Raw genomic sequence first — 26,084 nt, forward strand, 5'->3', positions numbered from 1 at the left:
AGCAGGCAAAAGCAATAAAAGCAGGAGAAACCATCAGCATTACAGTAAAAAAGGAGAAAATTTGTATGTATTCTATTCAACTAAGTCCTACTCATTGAAGTTAGTGAACCTAAGCTGGTAAAGTCTACTAGCTTCAGTAGGTCTACTATGAGTAGGACTAGCACCGGATACCACCCATGTTTCTTTCAGTCCTCCACAATGTTAAGCACTCATTTCCATTAACAGAGTTGGAAAATTGGGGGAAGGGACCAAGACTCAGTGAGTACTACATAAAATTTAATCAGTCTGATTTCCTGAGCTATGACTACCAGTTTCTACTTTTTCATATTTGTCATCATATTTATCATGTACTTCTAAAAACTGAAGTTTTACCCAGACTGAAACAAGCTTATCTACCCTTTCACATTTCATAGTACAACATTTTCCCCTTTTTTGGGGGGGGGAGAACAAAGAGGCTTCTGGGGGGAAATGTCCCCCATTCCCCCACTCAGGCTCTCACATATCTAACTGCAACAGGTCTGAACAAGCCTCGTTATTTCTCCAAATGGGCCTGAGAAATCCAGATAGTATAGTGCAATGGGGTTGAAAGAGAAACGTAACTCACTAAGCAAACGTGACCAGTTAAAAAGGTGCGTCCTCAAGAGCATTTTTGTTTATTGTGCTGGCAGAAATGAGTATCACTTGAAAGTGAAATTGATTTACACCAATTTTGTATTGGTAAAATTATCCCTGCCACCTCATCCAATGTAAATATGGCTTTGCCTGAATGTGCTGCAATGACTTTTTAAGAACACAAAGGTCAATAAAAAATCCTTGCTAGTTAAAAAGAAAATTGGCAGCATCTTGTTGGGACCATATTACTTATAATAACATTAATACATTTTGTTTAAAATGAAAAAACAAAGGACAGTGTTTGAATGTTGAAAGCATCCTCAAGCTATAAGAAAATGAGCTCAAGTTTATCTTTCATATGTTTAAATCCTGTACATTAATCAATTGTGTGCTTTGTGTTCTTCAGTCTTTTAAATGCAAAAATCTTTTTTAAATTGTTATTATTTTGGCATATATAATGTTTGAGAATATCACTGGATTATTGTGGTGTGCACTGCAGCATGTTAGAAAGTGTGCATATTATGAAGTAAAAAGTACTAAATATGTAAATTATATTTCCCTCTCCCTTCCTTCCTTTATGGCATTTGAAATAATTCTCTTTACTGCACATATAATCAAATACAAAGATAGATAGCTACATACTGCACAGTAGAGATAGCAAGGGAGAGTCCATTTTCCCTGTGTCAAGCAAAGTATGGAATTTGAACTGCAGAATCACACACACACACGCACACACACACACACACACACACACACACTTCCTTGCCTTTATGGATGTTTTGTTATACTCACTGTCAGTTAGTTCCCATAGCCGTGGGGGCAGGTCACTGAAATACTCATGGCTGAGAGCTGCCTGTGCTGACAATCTGTTCTTTGGGAAACACTGGAGTAATTTGGAGGCCAGATCCTCTGCATGATTCACATAGCTTAGCCTTAAAATAAGCAGAGAAAAATTAGTGAGACAACAAATAAAAAAAAGAGAAACTACTCTCACTGGTTATGCCATATATAACAATATCAAGGAAAGCAGAAATATAGAGCTAGGTCCATGTAGCTAGCCAAATTCCACCGCTGTAACTTACATGGCTTATTCACAGCCATTGGCAGTAGTTATAAACATTAAAATTTATCGTTTCACTTTAGTTACTGTCCTTTTAGTTGTTAGCAGACATTTTTGAAGAATGCAGAGACAGTGGCTCCTTGCCTTTCAAGATGCTACAAAGCCAAGGACCTTCACCTCTCTGCTACAGTTACTGTAGAAATTCAGTGTCCTCTCAACATTCCCCACCCAACATCTCACATTTCTAAGCAGAAATCTTTGTGGAAGACCCTGACTGCAAAAGGAAGGGCATCTCATCATCTGTGCTTTCTTGGTGAATGGAGGGGAAAGCATATAAATGCCCTAACCTTTACAGACCCCCCCTCCAATTCTTCTATCATCATGTTTCCCCAAAGCATTACACATCAAAACCCTGCCAACTGTCCATTCTGTTTGCTCCAGATTTCCCCTGAAGCGAGGGATGCCTACTGATTTATGGCCACCAATGAAGTGATGGGAGCTCACCCTATGGAACACAGTACTCTGAAACAGATAAAATAGGTTCATACCTCTTGATCCCTCAAATTGTGAAATAAACATTAATTTTGAAAAACTGTGGAATACCTTTTCAAGTAAGTCTATTTGCACTTGATGTGGCAAGAAATAATTTTAGTTTTCTTATGAGATTGGTTTTAGACTGAGATAGGCTTTTGTTTTTACGACACAGACTGACATTTTGTTAGCCTGCTCTTGTATCTGTTGGTATTTCTATGTAGGCTACAGTCAAGCCATGAGTTTCTGTATCTGTATGTTGGAATCTGGCTACGTTATTGTACTTACTTCCCACCAAAATAAATGGGATAATAATCAGCTTTCATGTCGATTTCAATGGGATCTCAATGCAATTTATTTATAGGTTGGTCCTGTAAATATTTTCTCACAAATTAAGTGCCACTGAGTTTAACTGAATTGTTGCAGAGGACATATACAGTTTTTCAAAATCAACTGCTATTCTTTTCTGCATTTTCAGTTTGAAATACAAACACAGGCCACAGTGTCACCTACCAACTAGACTCCAGTTCTGCAAGAATTTGTATTCAAATGGTGGGAATGGTTCCATTCAGCTATTCTTGACATTTACAAGAAAACACTTCAGAGTGAAGGGCACTAGTAAATGTCAGTACATAGATTGCTCACAAAGACACAGTTGGCAGACAAAGGTAGAGAAAAGCATATTCAAATGTCCACGTATATGGGCTCATAAAATAATTATAATATAAATCTAAGTAACTTGGCACAGTATCCTTGTAGGATTAAGCCAAACACCCATCTCAAATTCAACTGCATGGCTTTAAAGCACCAAAGTATATTTCCAAATATAAGTTAGTAAAGCTATATGCAGAAGTTATCTGATTTTCAACAAGAGCTATTAGGTGTTCTTTGCTGAAATAAAACAATTACATTTTTATTAAAAGATTAGTCTTCAAATTTCTTCCCACCAGTAATGCTTCTGTCACAGAATGGATATAGAAAGGATAAAATGTGTATTTCAAATGAGCAGATCTTTTATGCATACTAAAGGAAAGTCAACCACAGGGGAGTGGAATCAGGGGGGAAATTGATTCATCGCATCATAGAACTGGAAGGGACTTCTAAGTTCCTCTAGTAGTCCAACCCCTGGCCAATGCAGGGAAACCATTGCTATAGCACTCTGAACAAGCAGCATTCAGCTTGTGCTTAAAAGTCTCTAATAAAGGAGAGTATACAAACTTCAAAGGCGTCAATTCCACTGATGAACAGCTCACACTGTCAGAAGGTTCTTAATGTTTATTCAACAACAACAGCATTATTCAAAAATGCATTTATTGTATTTTGAACCTGTTGGTTTGGGTCTTACCCTCTAGAGCTGTCTCTCCCAACTTTGTGTCCTCAGATGTTCTTGAACTACAATTTCCATCCTACCTGACAAATGACCAGGAATGATGGGAGTTTAGTCCAACAACATCTCCCAAGGTTCAGAAAGGCTGCTGTAGAGCAACAGCAAAAAATTGACTCTGGTATATACATGTCAGTGTAATCAATGTGATGCCCTCCAGATGTTGTTGAACTACAACTACCATCAACTCCAACCATAGTCAGGGATGATGAGGGCTGTAATCCATCACACTGCTAACTCATATTTAACTTGTAATCTATTAATATTCCTATATCCTTTTCACATGTCACCCATCCTGCAGAGATGCAGCAATAAGGCATACTTGTTGCTATTTCTTTCTTTCTAATATTTATTATACCACCCAATGGTAAAAGTCCTCTGGGTGGTTCACAAGAATATAAAATATAAAATAGGGAAGGAAACTAAAATCTAACACAGAATAAAACCAGCACCAGAGAATGATATCCAGTACAACAAACATTAAAAACAGTAAAAAAAATCTAATCTAAAAAATACTTAACCCTTTCCAAGGTGACTATATTTTAGCTCCAAATGCTTCTCACCTTCAAGCTATTCCATCTGCTACCCACATCAGTGTTCTAAATGCAAGCAAATATGCATCTGAAACTCTGTAATGGAAGAACCAATTTTTTTGGGGGGGGGAGGAACTAGGTAAATGTCCAGAAAGGGTTAAACACCTTTTCCCACCTAAGACTTCTCAACTCATATTTCACAACTTGTATTTTCTTCTGAGAAAACAATTATATTATATGCATCCATAGTTTGTCTCAAATATCTTTAAGATGTACCCAACAATTTACCTACTAGAAGTCAGGCAGCAGTCCTTTATCAAAGACAAACATAAACTGACAAACCACCAAAGAAACTAGCTACTGAATCTAACATGCACCTTGCTCTACTTGGTGTCAGAGTAGAATTTAATAGAATATAATTGTGTGTCTAAGGCACTGCAGCATGTTTCATTTCTCAGCAGTCTATACTGGTATGTGTGATACAGTAAGCTTCAATGCTGATGCTTCACTTGCTTCCGCACTAATTAGAAAGCAATAGTGGTTGGCCATGATAGCATAATTGCAATGGAGTGCTTTTACAGATGAGTACAATCAAGTACTTACTACACTTGTGACCATTCAATAATGTAATTAGCACTACTGGAATGATCTTTAGAACAACCTAATCTGCAGGTATCTGAAAAATGACCAATACCATTTAAAATGACTTAAGAGTATGTTTGGCTGAATTGGAAGTTAACTGCAACTGTTCCTTAACATAATTTGCAAATCACATAAGCTGTTGGCTTATTATTGCATTACTCCCCCCCACCACCACCACTTACAAAACTCTTGATCACAAGCATTTGATTTAATTTCATAGAGAGCACACTGGGTTTCTTCCTATTGCAAAGAGGGTCAATTCTTGGTCAAGCTGAACATGACTAGGATTACTGAAGCCCTCAAAGGGGAAAAAAGATATGGGCATGTGCACTGAACCTCTGAACTTATGGTGCTTTGCTGGTTAAATTAAATGAGGGACAGAGGTCAAGTTCACTTTCAAAATCAAGGCCTGATTAAAAAACAATGATTAATCCTGTATATATTTTTGACAGCAAATCAGGAGAGCACTACTGAAGGTTACCCACAATATGCCAGCATTTTCTGATTCAACAAGTACTACAACCCACTCCTTTGCTGGTGAAACTCAGAGCAACATATTCAGAACACTTTTAAATACTGGTTGTTCAATTACAAAATATCACTAGGTCTGACTTCAAAATTTCCTTAGTTTGGCATTATTCCTGCTTGAGACAAAAAGGTAGCTATACCAATGGGAAGACTTGAATGGCAACCAGCTAATATACTGTACTCAATTCCAAGAATTTTAGTCTTCAACGGTTTTCTATTTAGAGTATCAGCACAATTTGAATGCATCAAGGTAAAGATCTAAAATCTGTAAAATTATGCCACCAGAAAGAGTACACTATGCATAGCTCCACTGAAATAAAATGACTAGTCCAAACTAGAAAGCAGTGGCAGAAGTTTCTAGGAAGAAAAGGTTCTCTTACCAGAGGTGGTGCTACCCTATGATACTCCAAATATTGTTCGACTCTAATGAGTCCCAGCCAGGAGGGCCAATGACAAGAGAAGATGAAGGGCCACAGGGTAGCCATCTCCATCTTACCACAACAACCAATGTCCTGTTCAGAAAATCTCTTGCTTCCAGCATTTAGGAAGAAGAGTCTACTTTGCCATTAAGATTTGAGTATCTTACTCAAGCAGAAACAGAAACCATGTGGTACAGCTCTTCAACTATTGTACCATACAGGGAATACCCATGAGGCAAGGTGAGGATCCACAGGGGCAGCAGAGCCAGCCTCCAAGGAATGCATCACCCACTGCTGCTGCTACCACAGGTGGTCAAATCCCCTCATGCCACCTCTACAATGGGCTCTTGGAAAATAGGAGCTGCTGGTCTCCTGTAAATTTTTATTCCCCCTCGTTTCTGATGTATTCACTCACCCCTTCTTCCTGGGAAGGGGCACAATTTTGTGGTTTGCCTCAGGTGCCAAAATGTATTGGGCCAGTATTAGTACCATAGTTTATTTTTATTATAGTTTATTTTTATTATAAAATCAGTATAGAATGCCCTTGAGATACTGTTATGAAGCGGTTTAAGTTGTAGTAAATAAAACTATAATGCTCTGTTGATCTATTAGATGCTCTGAGCCCACAGTATTTTAACTATCTTAGTGTAAACAGTAAACGTTACTGGTATGGAGTTATTTAATAAGTATTTCACATTTTTAAAGAATTTACTCACAACTTAAAGACTTATCCAATTTTGTACTGTGGCCCCCCAAGGAAAAGGGGATATGAAGGAGATTTATAAAATTATCATTGGGAGAAAGTGACTAGAGATGTGCTATTCTTCTTCTCTCATTATACTAGAACCTGGGATAAACTAATGACCATTGTGAGATTCAGAACATACAGAAGGACATACTACTTCACATAGCATGTAGTTAGGACTTTGCTACTATAAAATGTGGTGATGGTCAGTATCTTAGATGCCTGTAAAAGAGGATTAGTCATGGAGGATAAGGTTATATACATACTACTTCCAGGATCAGCAGCAGCATGCTTCTGAATAACAGTTGCTCAGGAATAAAATGGAGAATGAGATATTGCCCCCATTTCTTCCTTGTGGGCTTCCTTTAGGGCTTAATTGAATCATAGAATTGTAGAGTTGGAAGGGATCCCAAGGATCATTGAGTTCAATCCCTTGCAATGGAGGAATATGTAGCTGGCCCATATGGGAATCAAACTACAATCATGGCGTTATCAGCCCCATGCTCTAAGCAACTGGGAGTGGCTTCTGACTGGCCACTGTGGAGAGGACACCGGACTTTGGTAAGATTCAGCAAAGGTTTCCTTTTGTTCTTATGGAAGATTCTCAGCACATGTTTTAAGTATTTGTAATGTATAATTGTGTGTGTGTGTGTGTGTGTGTGTGTGTGTGTGTGTGTGTGTGTAAAGTCCACAACACTTTAATAAGTAACATTCAATGATGTTCTTGATAGTTGCTGTACCTTTCCTGGTACATGATCTTAAGGAGCTTGTTTCATCATGTTGGCCACTGACCATAGACTATTTTGAGTACATGCAAGTGATTAAATAATAATGAACACAATAGTAAAATATACAATTCTTGCTGCCTATAAATCAAAAATCTATCATATGGAAATAAGCCTCTGACATCAAGCAACCATGTATTAAATGAAAGTGCTAGGGAACTAATATCCTCTCTTGTCTCTTGTCAATATTTGTCACAATTTTGCTGCTCTTCCTCCTGATGCTTTCTGAATAGTCTTTATTGTGTAAACTGGAACTGTGAAGCACAAAATATGGTGGTATTTGTCAAAGCTTAAAGAAGGGACATAGTTCACATTTAAGGATTTGGACTGTGAGAACAATGCCATTTCAAATTTTACATTAAAAAATATATATCTGAGAGAAAAATGTGTTTTTCAAGATACTTTAATTATAGCATACTCCAGCCTCTCACCACTTTGGGATCTAGAAAGATTTCAACAATGACTTCCTTTCAATTTGCACACCAGTCAGTCAGTTATCTTAATTCTTTCAGCAATCCAGTTCTTCTAATATTATTCATTATAGCATATGAGGGGGGAAAGATTACTTACACCATTACGGATTTTTTTTTAAATGTAGTGTGTCTGAAGGTTGCAGGCTAGCTATGAACATAATTTAAATGGAACACTACAACTGTGGCTTCTCTTAATTAGAAGCTGCTCTTTTCAAATACAAATAACATATATATATATACATATATATACATATATATATATATATATATATATATATATATATATATATATATATATATATAACAAACAAACAGGCATTAAAGGGTACATATATTCTAACCTGGAGAGGGCTTTAAAGTCCTCCTTTGTCCATCGCAGCAAACTGAATAGAACAGCTTTAAAAAAATAAACAGAGCTAAAATAATTACTAAACACATCATTTTATAGGCTATTATTTCTCCAGTAAAGAGAGAATGAATCTTTAATCCTGAGCAAAAACTCTTCAAGGTTTATGTTCTCTATAAACCTTTCACTGAGAATTTAAAATATATGTTACTAATGCAATAAATGCCCTAACAAATATATCAGATTTTTCAGTTAATGCTTTTTACAGGCTTAAACTAAACTGAGTAAAAGAAAATCACCTTTTACAGTCTGACTCTTAAAGGAAGAATGCCTTTTTGTTATGCTTTTTAAAGAAGGCATGGTGAATTTATATCAACTTCACTGAATCTTGGGCATGATAAAAGGGGGGGGGGGGAATAGCACTGCAGTTACCATTCCATAGTGCACTTTCTTCACATATTTATTTCCTCAGTGACTGGAGCAAAAAAGGGGGAAATAAAAACTCCACAGGAATATCTGAAATAGTCTTAGCACATCATTCACTGCAGATCCCCCCCCTTCCAATGCACACACATTTGCTCTTCAGTAACTTCAATTGTTGGTCTTCAAAAGAAACTAAAGGAGAACATTGGATTTTAAATTTCTTACTGGTGAAAACGCTGTGTCTCTAGCAAAGTTATCCTATTAAATCACTCTACATGAAAGTGTGGCTGCCGTTACGAGCTGTCCAGGTTTTCATCTTTAAAATCAGCTCTGCTCTTACTAAAGAAACATTAGAACTCATAAATCTCATTCCCTGTCTCCTTTCTTAACATACAGAACTTGAAAACTCTTAATTTCATTATAATGTAAATAAGAACTGGTGTGTGTGTTCAGCAACTCCAGCAAGAGCTTCTGCCCTAAAAGGGTGAACCTCTGCAGTCACTGCAGCCAGTGAGCATTCATCATTGTTAGCTACAAATCTATCCAGCAGGGGATTTAGGTCTGTCACACTTGGAAGGGGGTTCTTGTCCCTGCCACATTAATCTTTTTTATTTCTTTTATTTACTATCAAGTCAGGCTAATGAGGAAAATTTAATGATATAGAAAAATAGGAGTATTCCTTATTACTTCACATTCTTTATTTAACATACATGGCACTTCATTTGATTTGTATCATCTATCCCAAAGTTTCAAAGCTGTTAGCAACATGGAAGTCTTATCATCATATCCGGGGTCACAAAAAACAGCTACTCTACTGTGTCCAGAAGGCATTCTTATTTCAGCTCCAGTAAGAAGCATGCCTTGCAGCCTATTTTGCATAGATGGGCAAACTCAATAGGTAAAGGTAAAGGTACCCCTGCCCGTACGGGCCAGTCTTGACAGACTCTGGGGTTGTGCGCCCATCTCACTCAAGAGGCCAGGGGCCAGCGCTGTCCGGAGACACTTCCGGGTCACGTGGCCAGCGTGACATCGCTGCTCTGGCGAGCCAGAGCCGCACACGGAAACGCCGTTTACCTTCCCGCTGGTAAGCGGTCCCTATTTATCTACTTGCACCCGGAGGTGCTTTCTTTTTTTTTATTATTATTCTCTGTTTATTAAATTTTTTACACAATCATACAATCATCTACAAACCGCGGCAGAACATACAATAGGGGGTCAAAAAAGCAAAGAGGAAAGAAAAAAAAAAGAACAAAATAAAAAAGATAAAAATAAAAATAAAAAAAAGAGAAAAGGCACAAGAAAAACAGAAAAAGAAAGAGGAAAGAAGAAAAACAAAACCAAAAGAGGGTAATAAAACATCGTTCCGTACACTGTGACTTCCATCCTTCCCGGTTTGGGTTGTACAATCCTTATAGTTTACTCGCTGATTACATTATCATTACCAATATTCAAACATTACAGGTTTTAAATTCCATCCACTGAGATTTTCAACATTCCATAAGTCACTTCAACATAGCCCAGAAATTTACTCCAGTCATTTTTTAATTTAGTATTATTTTGAGATCTAATTCTTTGTGTCAACCTCGCTAGTTCTATATATTGGAATAGTTTCGTCTGCCATTCTTTAACTGTGGGGGTGTTAGATGTTTTCCAATTCTGCGCCAACGCGATCCTGGCCGCCGCCGTGGCGTATTGGAAGAAGTTTTCATCTTCTCTTTTAATCTCTTCTCCTACCATTCCTAAAAGAAACGCTTCCGGTATCTTAGGGAAGTTGTATTTTAAAATTTTCTTTAGTTCCTCATAAATTTGGTCCCAGAATCCTTTCACCACCTCACAGGTCCACCACATATGAAAGAAGTTCCCCACCTTGTTTTTACATCTCCAGCATGTGCTATCACCGGTTTTATACATCTTCCCCAGACTTGCCGGGGTGATGTACCATCGGTACATCATCTTCTCTAGATTTTCTCGGAGAGTAGCACATGCCGAGAACTTCATACCCTTTTTTCCATAGTTTCTGCCATTTCTCCTGTTCCAAATTATGTCCCAGATCTCTGGCCCATTTAACCATGACCCCCTTAACTGCCTCATCTCTGGTTTCCCAGCTTAACAATTGTTTATACATTTTAGAGAGGAGTTTGTTATTAGATTCCAATATTTCTACCTGATATTTCGATTTTTTTTCACTCATCCCTGTTTTTTTATGCTCGAGCCACAACGCATTAATCTGATGATATTGAAGCCAGCTGTTTAGTTTTCCTTTTAACTCTTCATAGGGTCTGATTTTCCATCCACCCTCCAGTTTGACTAGGAGGTCCTCATACGTCCATCTCTCCCCCTCTTGGTTTGTTTTTTTGAGCGTTATAATATCGATTGGGGAGATCCACCAAGGCGTACCGCTTTCAATTACTTTTTTATTTCTGTTCCAGGCTTCTAGTAGGGGGCCTCTGATAATGTGATTTGAGAAGCTTTTGTGGGCTTTACCTTTATCTTGCCATAAATAAGCGTGCCAGCCAAACCTGGCATCAAAGCCTTCAAGGTCCAGTAAGTCTGGGTTTTTTAAAGTCGCCCAGTCTTTTATCCAGCAGAGGCAGGCAGCATCGTAATAGAGCCTTAAATCTGGGACTGCGAAGCCCCCCCTCTCTCTCGCATCCGTCAGCAATTTGAATTTAATTCTGGCCCTTTTCCCCTGCCATATGAATTTCGTCAGAATTTTTTGCCAGGACTTAAAACATGATGTTCCTCTTATTATAGGGATATTCTGGAATAAAAACAGTAGTTTTGGTAAGATACTCATTTTGATCGCAGCCATCCTTCCTGACCAAGACAGTTTCAGCCTATTCCAAATGTCCAGATCTCTCTTAATTTCTTGCCAGACCTTGGTGTAATTATCTTCTAATAAGTTTATATTCTTTGGCGATATCCATATTCCCAGGTACTTAACTTTTTTTACTACTTTAATGCCGCTCATTTGCTCCAACTGGGTCTTTGCCACTTCATCTAAATTCTTCACTAGAATTTTAGTTTTCCCCTTGTTTAGTTTGAACCCCGCCAATTTGCCAAATTCTTCTAAGATCTTTACAGTATTACTAACGCTGTTCATTGGTTCCTCTAAAGTTAACACCACGTCATCAGCATATGCCTTTAGCTTGTACTCTTTCTCTCCGACTTTTATCCCCTTTATTCTTGATGACTCCCTTATTTTATTTGCCAATATCTCTAGAACCATAATAAAGAGAAGGGGGGATAACGGGCAGCCTTGTCTTGTGCCTTTCGCTATTGTAAAAGGGCTGGAGAGGCTATCGTTTATAATCAGCCTTGCCCTTTGCCCTGAGTATATTGCCTTTATCCCTTCTAAAAAGGGGCCCTCTATTCCTACTGTTTTTATACACCGTAACAAAAAGTTCCAAGAAACATTATCGAATGCTTTCTCAGCATCAATAAAAATTAATGCTGCCGGGATATCTATCTTCATATCCAGATATTCGATAATATTCACTAAGTGTCTGACGTTATCTTTTAACTGCCTATTCGGTAAAAAACCCACTTGGTCTTTATGGATGGCTCTCATTAAGTACTTCTTAAGCCTGCTCGCCATAATATCTGCGAAGATCTTATAATCATTGTTGAGCAGGGAAATTGGTCTATAGTTTCTTATATCCGTTTTCTCTGTTTCTGTTTTTGGTATTAACGTAATATGTGCCTCCCTCCATGAATCTGGAATCCTTCCTCCCTGGAGGATGTTGTTAATAACCTCGCTGAGCACTGGGGCTATATGATCTCCTAATATTTTATAATATTTGGCAGTTAATCCATCGGGGCCGGGTGCCTTCCCTTTTTTCATTCTCTTAATGGCTTCCCTCACCTCTTCTACTGTAATACTTTTATTTAGGTGTTTTTTTTCCTCATCCGTTACATGGATCCCTCCACACTCTGCCAGGTATTTTTCTATTTCTACTTCTTCCTCTTCTCCCTTCTCATACAGCTTTCCGTAAAATTGGGTAAACCTTCTTTCTATTTCAGTTGTTTCTTCCACTATCTTATCCTCTACTATAAGTTTATTTATCACGTTTTGCTTTTTCCTCCTCCTTAGTTGCCATGCCAGCAACTTCCCAGATTTGTTCGCCGATTCGAAATATTTCTGCTTCATGAATTTAATTTTCCACTCTACCTCTTGATTTAGTAGTGCGGAATATTGTGTCTGCAGCATACTGGAGGTTTGTTTAAGTCTATCATCTCCTGGTCTTATTGCTAATTTTTTTTCACAATCTTTTAGTTGGGTAAGGATCTCTTCTTTCTTTTGGTTTCTCAGTTTTCTCCTGTAGCTGTTTTGTTGTATCAGGAAGCCTCTTAGGACTGCTTTGCCGGCGTCCCAAACTACGTCAGGGGGCGTACCCTTATTCCAGTTTAAATCAAAATAATTCTTAAGAGTGGCTTTGGCTTTATCTATCACCTCCTCGATTTCTAAGAGGTACTCATTCATCCTCCACCTGTACGGACCTGATGTTTCCTTTTTTATTTCCAAAGCTATTGGGCAGTGATCTGATAAGGTTCTGGGTTGTATTTCACATTCCCTTACTTTTGTCAAAATTGTTCTTGAGACCCAAATCTGGTCTATTCTGCCCCAGCTCTGGTGGGGTTCTGAGAAATGAGTAAATTGCCTTGTTACAGGGTTTTTATGCCTCCATATATCGATTAAGTCAAAATTCTCCACCAAATTGCTAAAGGATTTTGGCAGCTTCCCTTGATTCACTTTACCCTTCTTTACATTTCTATCCCATTCCGGTGCTGGGACCCCGTTGAGATCCCCAAGTAAGATTAATTTATGGTCTTCCAATTCTAGTAGTATTTGTTCCAACTTCTCAAAAAATTCAGCTTTATTTGTGTTGGGGGCATAAACCGTAACCACGTTGAGCTTCTCTCCCTGACAGTTAAGTTGGATTCCTACTATTCTCCCCTCATCGTCTTTACAGATTAGTACCGGGTCCCACTTTTCTTTGACATATATCACTACTCCCTTTTTCTTATTTATACCCGAGTTGACAAATTCTACCCCTAACTTCTTATTTACTAGGATATGTCTATGTTTTTTTGCTATGTGCGTCTCTTGGAAACAGATTACATCATAGTTCTTATTTTTTAAGGCTTTCTCAATTTTATTCCTTTTCAATTTTTCATTCAACCCATTCACATTCCAGGATAAGAGCTTCAGTGTAACGGCTATTGTTTAACTCTTAGGTGTATTAAGCACTCAGTTCAGTTTTACAAGTTTAAAATCTAGAGTCCTTGTTCCCTAGGACCTCCTCCTCTCCTGCCGCCTCTTCTCCCACCGCGGCATCACTCTCCTCATTTTCTTCCTCAGCGTCTCTTCCTTCCTTTCCCGGCCCCCTCCCCCTCCATCTCTCCTGTTTCTCATCCAGCTCCACCTCCATTGGCCTATTCTCTATCCTGCCCAATTCCTTCTCATATCTTCTCAAAAATTTCTCGGCTTCTTGAGGATCCAGTAACCTAAACTTTTTGTCTTTGTAGAAAAAGGTGATTCCTTCAGGGAATTCCCATCTATACTGTATGTCATTTCTTTTTAAGACCCCTACCACTTGCCTAAACCCCTCTCTTTTACGTAGCAGTCTTGTCGGTATTTCTTTATAGATAATGATGGGCCTCCCACCGATTTTCAGTTTATTTCGATAGCTTGTTTTTAGGATCAAATTTTTCATTTCCATTGAATTGAAGATCACTAGACAGTCACCCAGAAATTTATTTGGCTTCAAGTGTTGAGGTCTCGTTTTAATTCTAAATGCATTTTCAATAGTTTGGGTCACCTCATCTTCTCTTAATCCCAGCCACTTTGATAATTCCTTAGCCATCTTTCCTTTTATGTCCTCATTCCTTTCTTCTTCCACTCCCCTAAATTTTAGGTGGAGTTGTTTTTGTCTCAGTTCTGTCATGGCTAAGTTATCCCAAATCCTTTCTTGTGTTCTATTTAATTCTCTCAGATCTTCCTTCATCCTTACTGATTCTTTTTTCTGTTCCCTCATCTCTTTCTGCATTCTTTTGTTAGATTCCTCAATTATTTTAGATTTGGTAGATAACTCTTGGATCTTAATTGAGAGTTCTCCTACTGCACCTTCTATTTTTTTGTCAATCATCCCCTGCATTTCTTCCAATTTACTTTCCATATGTAATTCATTTTGCTTAAAATTCCTCCTTGATTCTTATCTGGACACTCTACTGTGTCCAGAAGGCATTCTTATTTCAGCTCCAGTAAGAAGCATGCCTTGCAGCCTATTTTGCATAGATGGGCAAACTCAATAGGTAAAGGTAAAGGTACCCCTGCCCGTACGGGCCAGTCTTGACAGACTCTGGGGTTGTGCGCCCATCTCACTCAAGAGGCCAGGGGCCAGCGCTGTCCGGAGACACTTCCGGGTCACGTGGCCAGCATGACATCGCTGCTCTGGCGAGCCAGAGCCGCACACGGAAACGCCGTTTACCTTCCCGCTGGTAAGCGGTCCCTATTTATCTACTTGCACCCGGAGGTGCTTTCGAACTGCTAGGTTGGCAGGCGCTGGGACCGAGCAGCGGGAGCGCACCCCGCCGCAGGGATTCGAACCGCCGACCTTTCGATCGGCAAGTCCTAGGCGCTGAGGCTTTAACCCACAGCGCCACCTGCGTCCCTTGCAGCCTATTTTGCATAGATGGGCAAACTCAATAGGATGCAGTAATTTTAGGAGTTGTAATGGAACATGGTATAGTGAGAAGTACGGTATATTGGGTTGAGACTAGGCTAATTATACAATTTTATTTAAGATTTGCAGGCTGCTCACTAGCTAGCAAGGCCCTGTGACATCTGGCAATAGAGTATACCAGAAAAAAAGCCAAGCATTAACATGCTACAACAAAATACTCTTCAAAAATCTCAAGGACAATTGGCAATGTCATTAGACACCAGTGGCGGCAACCAGTTGGTGCTGACTGTCACAGTGTGGCAGCAGAGGAGGAGAGAACTTCACGTTATTATCTTTAAGTGCTGGGAAGCAGTGGTGGAGTGCCAATGCATTGTGTCAGTAGCTGGTGCTCACTACCAGGACAGTTCAATGTGCTTCCATAGTGCGGGTTGTAAGTACCCCACATCTCCACTGCGGTCTCTCACAGTCGCCAAAAGCCATTGCAGTAAAAGGTAAAGGTAAAGGACCCCTGGAGAGTTAAGTCCAGTCAAAGGCGACTATGGGGTTGCAGCGCTCATCTCGCTTTCAGGCCAAGGGAGCTGGTGTTTGTCCGCAGACAACTTTCCGGGTCATTTGGCCAGCATGACTTAACCGCTTCTGGCGCATGGAAACACCATTTGCCTTCCTGCCACAGCAGTACCTATTTATCTACTTGCACTGGCATGCTTTCGAACTGCTAGGTTGGCAGGAGCTGGGACAGAGCAATGGGAGCTTACTCCGTTGCAGGGATTCGAACCGCCAACCTTCCGATTGGCAAGCCCAAGAGGCTCAGTGGTTTAGATCACAGCGCCACCCACGTCCCTATCTGCAGTAATCCAGTTTGAAGGTAACTAACCAATCCACAATAGCCAGGTATCTAGCTTCCAGAAAGGGATACAGCTACCAAATCAACATAGGCAATTAAAAAAAGCACTCCAGGCCCCCATAGCCACCTGATTAAAGCAGTGAATCCAGGTTCAGGAGTATGCTCAAACTACAAACCTAGTTCTTAGGGGAGAGTGTAATTTCACTGAGAACAGACAACATAATATTCATCTTGACAAAATCTTATGCCATCAACAAGGATTCTGATAATAAATATTTCAGATATGAGAGTAATTAAGAAGCAGTCAACATTTATTTTATAACTCAGCCTGAGGACAAAAAAAGCTGCTGAGGGCTATAAACAAATGTACTACATTTGGTGAGATTACTCTGAAGTAAGTTGCTTCTAGGATTGAAGATTCCTCATTAAAGGGAAATAAAAAGGCATAAGAAGGCATATGGCTGACATCTAATCTTGGTTTATGCATTGAAGGATTTAAATTCACAAACATAAAATGTGGTTGGTTTCACTGAATTTATGTCCAAGTATTTCTGCAATGTGGAAATGCTGTAGAATCAATAGTCTGAGAAGCAAGTATTTTAAAGATAAAACATTGCATTTTGCAGTGATTGTCAACTACCTATTATAATTGATAGTCATGATGATTCTCCATCCCTAATTTGAAAGATATATATATATATTTTGTAAAAACACAGTGTGCAGCCAGGTGACTTTGCTGTTTAGACAGTTGTACTTGGACCTGGCAACTAACCTATCAGAAAATTGCACCACAGGCTTGGCTTTAAACTAAATCTGAATGTAATCACAGCATAACTGACCTTACATAACTATCTTAAAAATTAGGTTACTATCTACAAAGGCTTAATGATTTTAAGTATTTTTATGGGGTTCATGTTATGGCCACAGAACGAGACACTTTAAAGCACAATACAGTGAGGAATATAACAGCTTTCACATAGAATTTGTGCCTTAGGATATGAAAGTGACTCAGTGCCTAAAAGAAAAAGGTCACCTCCCTTTGGAATCACTCGCTTATCTGCCCTCCAGCAATGACAGGTGCACCAATACCATTGTAAATTTATTTATTCATAGTACACAACTAAATGGACAACAGTGGTAAATGGACACAACTAAATGGACAATGAGGTAAAAATACAACCTTACATTTCATCGAGCAGCTCCAGTGACATCCTGATTATTAAAAGTAATTATTATTTAAATTATTATTATATTTAAAAATGGTACTCCTGTTTTTTATCCATTTCTATCCTACTCTTCTTCCCAAATGAGCCTAAGATGACAAGCAACTAGGTATAAAAAATGCATTCAAAATAAAAACACATGTAAAATATTTTAAAGAGTTAACAGCATCTAAAAGGATAATGAACACCTAAGCACATTTAAAAACCAGTGGCGAACTTGCCTATAGGCTGCAACAGAGTAACAAAAACAACATGCCCAATTGTTTTTTTGAAAAAAAAACAGGGACTCTAGTGTACAGTATAAATAAAAATCGTACCAAAATGTAGGGGTACATAGAAGATCTGAAAACTATGATGGCATATGGATCTTGACTAGAAGTGTTGCTCAAACATAAACACAAAACCTTGCATTTTCTACAAGTCATTGTACAGCATATTTTATTAAGATGTTTAAGAACCCTTTTTGGTAAGGGAGTGTAACAAAAATGTATACCTTTTGCGTATTATATGGATATTTATTCTGTGATATGGATGAGAACTTGATGAGAAGAAGAAGAAGAAGAAGAAGAAGAAGAAGAAGAAGAAGAAGAAGAAGAAGAAAGGAGGAGGAAGAGGAAGAGGAAGAGGAGGAGGAGTTTGGATTTGATACCCCGCTTTATCACTACACGAAGGAGTCTCAAAGCGGCTAACATTCTCCTTCCCCTTCCTCCCCCACAACAAACACTCTGTGGGGTGAGTGGGGCTGAGAGACTTCAGAGAAGTGTGACTGGCCCAAGGTCACCCAGCAGCTGCATGTGGAGGAGCGGAGGCGCGAACCCGGTTCCCAAGATTACGAGTTTATCGCTCTTAACCACTACACCACACTGGCTGAGACTAAACAAGTCCCAGCATATCACTTTACACAGGCCATGGATTGTACTGGCAGTCAAAATAGGGTCCATATGTGACAAAAATTATTGTAATCAATATAGGAAACAGAATATTGATGATTATTCTGCTCTTATTCCATAGACCAGTGTCTACACACTGTGATTGGCTGGCTGCGGGCCAATAAACTGAAGCGGAATCCTGAAAAGACAGGTGTATTGCGTGTCTTAAATTCTCATGTACAGGAGGTGGGGAGATAGATGTCCTGGTTGGGATCCCACTCCTCTGGAAGGAGCAGGTGTGCAGTTTGGGGGTGCGCCTGGATTCAACATTGTCATGTTCAGTGTTTAGGGCTGCCATTAGATGACTTGGCCACTGTACTCCATGTTCTGGTAACTTCCAGATTAGATTATTTCGATATGCTCCACATGGGCCTGCCCTTCAAAATACTAGGAAACTTCAAAGAGCCCAAAATAAAGTGTCCAGATTACTGGCTGTGGTTCTGTTTAGAGCTCACATAACCACTGTTTTGAAACAGCTGCACTGGTCGCCAGTTCATTTCCAGGCTCATGCCAGAAAGGTCACAACAGACCCCTTTGTGTATTAAGATAAGCAGAAAGTTGTTCCACCTTTCTTAGAAGTTCAGGGTGGTAGCAGACCTGTAGAAGGCATTCTCTGGGACAGCCCCTAAACTGTGGGATTCCCTCCCCACAGAGGTGTATCTTATACCTTCATTCTGGGTAATGCTTCTGGGTAATGCTGAGGACACTTCTTTTTACCATAGCTTTTGACACTTGAGATGTGTGGTTTTCAGACCCACTGTATTTCTGTGGCTGTAAGCTGTCAACTGTTTTTAAAGTGTTTTAATTATTGTAAGCCACCCTGGCACCTTAGGATGAAAAGGGGGCGGTAATTAATAATATTGGACAGAGCAGAGGTATTATTTTCTTAGATTCTAAATATATTGTCCATGGTTGGGGGATTGATTTTCATAGACTATTATTTAGCTGCAGTCATGCAAACAATGGGTTCTGTTCTAATTTGCAGTTCTGAAAAGAGTAGTTTTTGCCACTTTGAGGAGCCAGGACTCCCCAGATAAATAATAGAATATAAGAAGGGGAGGGGGGAATCTAAACTCAAGGCTAAAATCATGCAAAAAGTGGCAAATCTCATGCAATTTCCTCCAGTAATTTTATGTTTAGAATGTTGCTTAAATAATCTTGCTTTTCCAGAATAACTCAAATTAACTTGGATATGTCATACAGGCTGGAAACTGGCTGACAACCATAAATGAAGGGTAAAGATAAAGAGAATCTCTTGATTCAGAGGGGGAATATCCAGCTGTGTGTTACAGGGATTAGTGTTATCCAGTTTTATTTAACATCTTTATTAATAACCTGGCAAAAATCTAAACAGTACATGAACTCACAGCAATGGTTACCCTAAAGTAGAAGGCACTGCTCAAAGTAGAAGGCACCCCCAAAAGACCGGAAGAGTGTCTATGTCAGGGAACTGACATCTAAAGCGCCGCAGGTGCAAAGGCTCCCTGAGGTTGAGAGAGCAGTAGCAGCGGAAGAGGGAACCAGTAGAGGGCGAGCAAGAACTCCAAGGGAAAGTGAGTCGGAGGGATGGCTCAGAGACGCTTCAAGCGAAACCAGTGGGGAGGTCTCAGGACCTCCTATAGGGACACCCACACCTCGACGGAAACTGTCACGCCGAGAGGCCAGACGACGTGTTTCCGTTAAGGAGCTTTTATGTTGGAAACGTTTCCGAAAGCAGCCACTTTCGGATTCTACTAGTGATTGACGCAGCCATGCTGGAGGGGCTCCGTCACAGGCAGAGGTTTGAAAACCTGATCAAACTCTGAGGGACTTGCATTTTACGCACAAGCAGCTCATCGTCCCATCACAGCAATCCGAAAGTCACCGAAAGCCAGCTTGTGCAGAGAGAAGCATCATGAGCAACCCAGCCGGAACCGGGGGTGCAGGAGCAGCTGGAGGGGGTCCAAGCCTGGAAGAAAGGTACAGAGCGTTGGAGATCCAGTTGGCGCTGCAAACGGCGAGGCTTGAGGAGAGGAGGGCTCAGGATGCAGAAAAGGGAAAGGAGAAAACCACCCCGCTCGCCAGAAAGGTACCAGGATTGGTGCAGAAATTCGGGGGGGATCCCAGGAACTATCATGCCTTTAGAACAGAGATGCAATACGCTCTAAACTTGCAGTTTGATGACTTCCCCGACGAGGAATCGCGAGTGGCGTATGTGATTGGCCATCTCGAATCCGGGGCGAAAGATTGGGTTAGACCCCTGATGGCAGCGAATAATGAGATCTTAAAGGACACGAGGAAGTTTTTTCGTGCCATGGACCTGATGTTTTCCAGCGATATTGAGCAGGGGGTGGTGCGAAGGCAGTTAATGGCTTGCCAGCAAGGAAGCAGATCTGTCCGTGAGTACTGGACTGAATTTACTATGCTGATTCATAAATTGGGGTGGGACCTATCGGCGGAGCCCATCCAAATGCTTTTCGAAGAGGGGCTTTCTTCAACCGTCAAAGATGAGCTTTCCCGGGGGCCCAGGGCGGAGTCTATGGACCAATTAACCAAATCTGCGCTGGCCATAGGAGCGCGCCAGGAGGCGAGGGCTTTGGAAAGGCGGGAAGGGAAAGGAGACCGTTGGAGGGAGTTCCGCATTCCAGACATTCCAGAGCCATCTTTCCCGCCGGCAGAGCCGATGGAAGTTGGAACAGCGCGGGCGCGCGCAGTTTCAAATCCCAGTGAAGGGCGGAAGAAGGAGGGAAAGAGCGCCAAGAGATGTTATCTCTGCCAACAGCCAGGGCACTTTGCCAGAGTCTGCCCACAAAGAAAGGAATGGCAAGGGATGGCAGGAGCTGTTGGGGGAAAGGAAGAGGAAAGCAAGGAGCAAGTAAAAGCCAACGCCTGGCTGCCACCGTCGGGGCACAGCAGCCAGGCCAAAGAGCAATGAAAGTGCCCATGCCAGAACCTCCCAGACCTGCTTTAGTGATAGAGGTGTTACTAGAACTGCCAAACGGACACCCACTAAAGGTCAAGGCGCTTTTGGATTCAGGCAGCTCCTGTAATTTCATGAGTAAGGAGTTTGCAGCTGAGCACCAGATACAGACCATCCCTTTAAGTAACCCCTTGCAGGTGACTACGATTGACGGCAGAGAGCTGTTGGGGGGAGAAGTTAGCCAACAGACTGTCCCGATGATAATGAGAGTGGCAAGGCACACCGAACAGATAGCGTTTAATGTGGCCATCCTGGGAGGAGCGCCCATCATTTTGGGGATGAGCTGGCTGGCGCTACACGATCCGCTAGTGGGCTGGCATCAGAGGGTGGTCTCCTTTGGGTCAGCGCATTGCCTAGAACACTGCAAGGAGGGGAAGGTCTCGGGAGGAGACAGAGTCACCCTAGCGGGGATGGAAGTGATGGGCAAAGGGAAGGTGCCCCCGCAATACGCAGATCTGAGCAACGTATTCAGCGAAAGGGAAGCAGACAAACTGCCACCGCATAGACCCTTTGACTGTCAAATCAACCTACTCCCAGGGGCCCAACTCCCAGTAGGCAAGCTGTACGCCATGTCAGACAGGGAGATGCAGGAGCTGAGGGAGTTCATTGACAAAAACTTGAAGCGAGGTTTCATCAGAGAGTCCCGAGCGGTGGGGGGCAGCCCAGTGTTTTTTGTGGACAAAAAGAACACAGACAAACCGAGACTGGTGTGTGACTTTAGGGGCCTCAATGCAGTGTCGGAGCCCCTGGCTTTCCCTATGCCCCGAATTGACGACATTTTGACCAGAGTAAGGAAGGGAAAGATTTTTACAAAACTGGACCTGCGGGGGGCGTACAATCTGATACGCATAAGGAAGGGAGATGAATGGAAGACCACCATGTTTACCCCTTTGGGAGCCTTTGAATACCTCGTTATGCCCTTCGGTCTACAAGGGGGCTCCGCCTGTTTTCAAGCTTTTATAAACCACGTTCTGGGACCTTTGCTCTACAAGAACTGTGTGGCCTTTTTAGACGACGTGTTGGTGTATTCGGAAGATGAGGAACAGCATGTGAGGGACGTTCGAGAAGTGTTGGGCAGGCTGCAAGCCAACCAGCTGTGGGTGAAACTGGAGAAGTGCCAGTTTCATACCAAGGAGGTGGAATTCCTGGGGTACCGCTTGTCAGACAAGGGATTGGCCATGGATCCAGGCAAGGTTCAAGCGGTACTGGAATGGAAGACACCGAAGACCAAGAAGGACGTGCAAAGATTCTTGGGGTTTGGGAACTTTTATCGGAAGTTCATCAAGAACTTTGCCCACTTGACGGCGCCCATCACCGACTGCCTCAGCAGCAAGAAGAAATTTGTTTGGACGGTGGAGGCGGATCGAGCCTTTGAAGAACTGAAAAGGGCTTTCGCCTCGGAAGAACAACTTCTGCATGTGGATTTACAAAAACCCATGAGAGTGGAAACAGATGCATCCGACCGGGCTATAGGGGCGGTCCTTCTTCAACCGGGGAGGAGTGCGTCGGAGTGGAGACCGTGTGCATTCTTCTCGCGGAAACTGAATAAGTCCGAGAGGAATTACACGGTGTATGACAGGGAACTACTTGCCATTCACGAAGCATTCCGGAGGTGGAGACATTTATTAATTGGGGCACAACACAAGGTGCAAGTGTGCACCGACCACAAAAATTTAGAGTATTGGAGAACAGCTCGAGTGCTCAACCAACGACAAGTGAGATGGGCACAGGAATTCTCCAAATTTAACTTTGAGATTTGTTATGTGCCAGGCCCAGAAAACGTCAGGGCGGATGCGCTCTCACGCAAACCAGAATATTGGGAAGGGGAGGAGGTGATCGAAGAGAGACATGTCATCCCGGAGGACCGCTGGGTGTGTGGGGCGGCGCTGGTGGGGCAACGGGAACTGGTGGAGGAAACGGAAAATGATGAATACGCCCAGGATAAGCTCAGAGGTCTCAGGGGGGAGGGCGAGAGCCCCGGAGGTTTTGAGGAAAGAAATGGGGCATTGTATTACAAAGGGGCACTGTATATACCCGAAGGTGAATTGAGGGGGAGAGTACTCAAGCAGTTGCATGATAGCCCCACGGCAGGACATTTTGGGCAACACAAAACCATGTGGTTGGTTACCAGGGAATTTTGGTGGCCTAAGGTGAGGGAAGATGTAAGGGAGTATGTAAGAGGGTGTGACCAATGTCAGCGAGCCAAAGGGGAAAGAAGGGCGCCGGCAGGGTTATTAGAACCTTTACCCACACCAGAACGGCCTTGGGAAGCGATATCAATAGATTTTATGACGGATCTGCCAAGGTCCAAGGGGAAAACAGCCATCATGGTAGTAGTAGACCTGTTAACTAAGATGTGCCATTTTGTAGCATGCTCACATGCAGTCACAGCGGAAGAAACGGCGAAGTTGTTTGTGGAACATATCTTTAGGTTGCACGGGGCTCCCTCGAGGGTGATCTCAGATCGAGGCAAACAATTTACTTCCAGGTTCTGGAGGAAGCTCATGAGCTTGCTACACGTGGAAGTTAATTTTTCAACTGCCCGGCACCCTGAAACCAACGGGCAGGCGGAAAGGGCAAATGGCATTCTTCAACAATATCTTAGGTGTTATGTCAATGACAGAGAGAACGATTGGGTCGAAAAGTTGGCGTTGGCAGAATTTGCCTACAATAATGCGGAGAATGTGTCCACAGGGATGAGTCCCTTTTTGGCTAATTACGGGTGTCACCCCAGGGCATTTCCAGGGGAAGGAGGGGAGAGATGGAGCGTTCCAGCGGCTGAACATTTTGTAGAAGAGATGGAAGCCATCCATCAGCAGCTCCAGCTCAACTTAGAAAGGGCCAAGGCACAATATAAGAAGCAGGCAGACAAGAACAGAAGGGAAGGTGAAACCATAAGGGTGGGGGATCAAGTGTGGTTGTCAACCCAAGGGTTGCCGTTCAAAGGGGGTTGTAAGAAACTGAGGCCCAGAAGATTGGGACCCTTTGAGGTGATTCAGCAGGTCAACCCGGTAGCTTTCAAACTCCGATTACCCAACCACATGAAATTGCACCCAGTGTTCCACAGGTCGTTACTGTCACCATACAGGGGGGGACGTGAAGGGGAGCACGTCAGGGGACCAGCCTTGGAAGAGAGGGAACGCCGCAACCATGTAGCGGAAATCCTCGATTCCAGGTGGAAGGGTAATCAGGTGGAGTATTTGGTGGCGTGGGAAGGGGAACCGGAGTCAGAAAACACCTGGGTAAGTGCAGAGGAAGTCAATGACGAGGTTTTAACAGAAACGTTCCACCAAAGGTTCCCGAGGAAACCTCAGCCTATAGCAAGGTTTAGGAGGGAGTATTTCGGCACCACCGATGAGGAAGAGGAAATGGAAGGGTTCACGGAGTCGGAGTTGGAAGATGGAGTGGACTCTGATGACGAAGAGTACCTAGAGAGTAGGAACAGCAACAAGTGGAAGGAAGTGTTCGCGACGTCGGAAGATGAGGGAGGTTCTTTCAGGGGTTTTACCTCCTCACCGCCAGTAGGAGAGGAGACGGGAGGGGGTGAAGGGGGCCCTGGAGGGGAGGTGGATGTCAGGGAACTGACATCTAAAGCGCCGCAGGTGCAAAGGCTCCCTGAGGTTGAGAGAGCAGTAGCAGCGGAAGAGGGAACCAGTAGAGGGCGAGCAAGAACTCCAAGGGAAAGTGAGTCGGAGGGATGGCTCAGAGACGCTTCAAGCGAAACCAGTGGGGAGGTCTCAGGACCTCCTATAGGGACACCCACACCTCGACGGAAACTGTCACGCCGAGAGGCCAGACGACGTGTTTCCGTTAAGGAGCTTTTATGTTGGAAACGTTTCCGAAAGCAGCCACTTTCGGATTCTACTAGTGATTGACGCAGCCATGCTGGAGGGGCTCCGTCACAGGCAGAGGTTTGAAAACCTGATCAAACTCTGAGGGACTTGCATTTTACGCACAAGCAGCTCATCGTCCCATCACAGTCTATTAGGCTTAATAGGAACAGAAATTAAAATATAAGATCAAAATTTGTTCATGTATGCTACAGCTGCCGCGAGGACCCTTCTGGCCCAAAGATGGAAAATACAAGATATACCAACTATACAGGAGTGGCAGGCGAAGTTGACAGAATATGCAGAACTTGCCAAACTGTCAGGGAGGATCCGGGACCAGGGAGATCAAAGATACCAAAATAACTGGAGTAAATTTATTGAATACTTAAAGAAGAATTGTAAGGAGGTCAAGACACTAGCAGGATTGACAAAATACCTCCAATGTATAATAGTACTAATTTGAGAATGATGTGTGTGATGGAAAGAGGATAAATATACCAGTTGTGGGGAGGGAGGGGGGTCGTGACTCGGCAGAGTCAAAGGGAATGTATGGTGTTATTACAATTTGTTGGAAAAGAATATGCAAGGAAAACAATAAAAATTCACTTGGGGGAAAAAAAGTAGAAGGCACTGCAGAATCTTACTAAGGATATAACAAATAGGCATATAGAAAATAAGAGAGGAAGAGGGGAAATTAGATTCAGTATAGAGAAAATTCAGAACTATCAAAACAGATATTTCAATGGAAGATATCAAGAAATAGTTATTTACAACATTCAATCATAGAAAAAGGAGAACTGGAAAAGAAACTTCAACAGCACGTCATGAACAAAGACAAAAAGTGGCATGGATGGTCGTCAGCTGTGATGAGACAGCTAAATATATATATAGACCTTTGGTGATGATGGTGATAAAGTGATATAGGAGATAAGCATATTCAGCTTAAAAGCGTAAGAACCACCCAGCTGAATCAGATCAATGGCCCATCCAGTCCAGCATTCTGTTCTCACAGCAGCCAACCAGATGTTATGGAAAATCCCAAGGAGAACATGAAGACAGTCGCACTCCTGCTTGTGATCCCAGCAATTTTTATTCAGGGGCATGCTTCTCTTATGCTGGAGGCTTTATTATC

The 26,084-nt window shown here is 41.9% G+C and overlaps 1 protein-coding gene and 1 long non-coding RNA gene across 7 annotated transcripts in view; one reads left to right on the top strand and one right to left on the bottom strand.

Moving 5' to 3' along the window:
• The window catches only part of LOC309353385, a 307,936-nt gene that overhangs the window by 245,664 nt on the left and 36,188 nt on the right, over positions 1-26,084 (top strand). The window contains exons 12-14 of the long non-coding RNA XR_014161767.1: positions 2,114-2,283; positions 6,899-7,015; positions 18,246-18,439. This is a non-coding gene — a long non-coding RNA (uncharacterized lncRNA). The remainder of the gene's footprint in view (positions 1-2,113; positions 2,284-6,898; positions 7,016-18,245; positions 18,440-26,084) is intronic.
• CDK14 (cyclin dependent kinase 14) overlaps positions 1-26,084 on the bottom strand; it is a 232,342-nt gene that overhangs the window by 54,584 nt on the left and 151,674 nt on the right. For all 6 annotated transcript variants that reach the window (XM_081882549.1, XM_081882552.1, XM_081882551.1 and 3 more), the window contains one exon: positions 1,405-1,544. In XM_081882549.1, coding sequence (XP_081738675.1) covers positions 1,405-1,544 — 140 coding nt within the window. The remainder of the gene's footprint in view (positions 1-1,404; positions 1,545-26,084) is intronic.

The sequence above is a fragment of the Podarcis melisellensis genome, assembly GCF_964234715.1.
Source record: "Podarcis melisellensis genome assembly, chromosome: 12".
NCBI lineage: Eukaryota > Metazoa > Chordata > Lepidosauria > Squamata > Lacertidae > Podarcis > Podarcis melisellensis.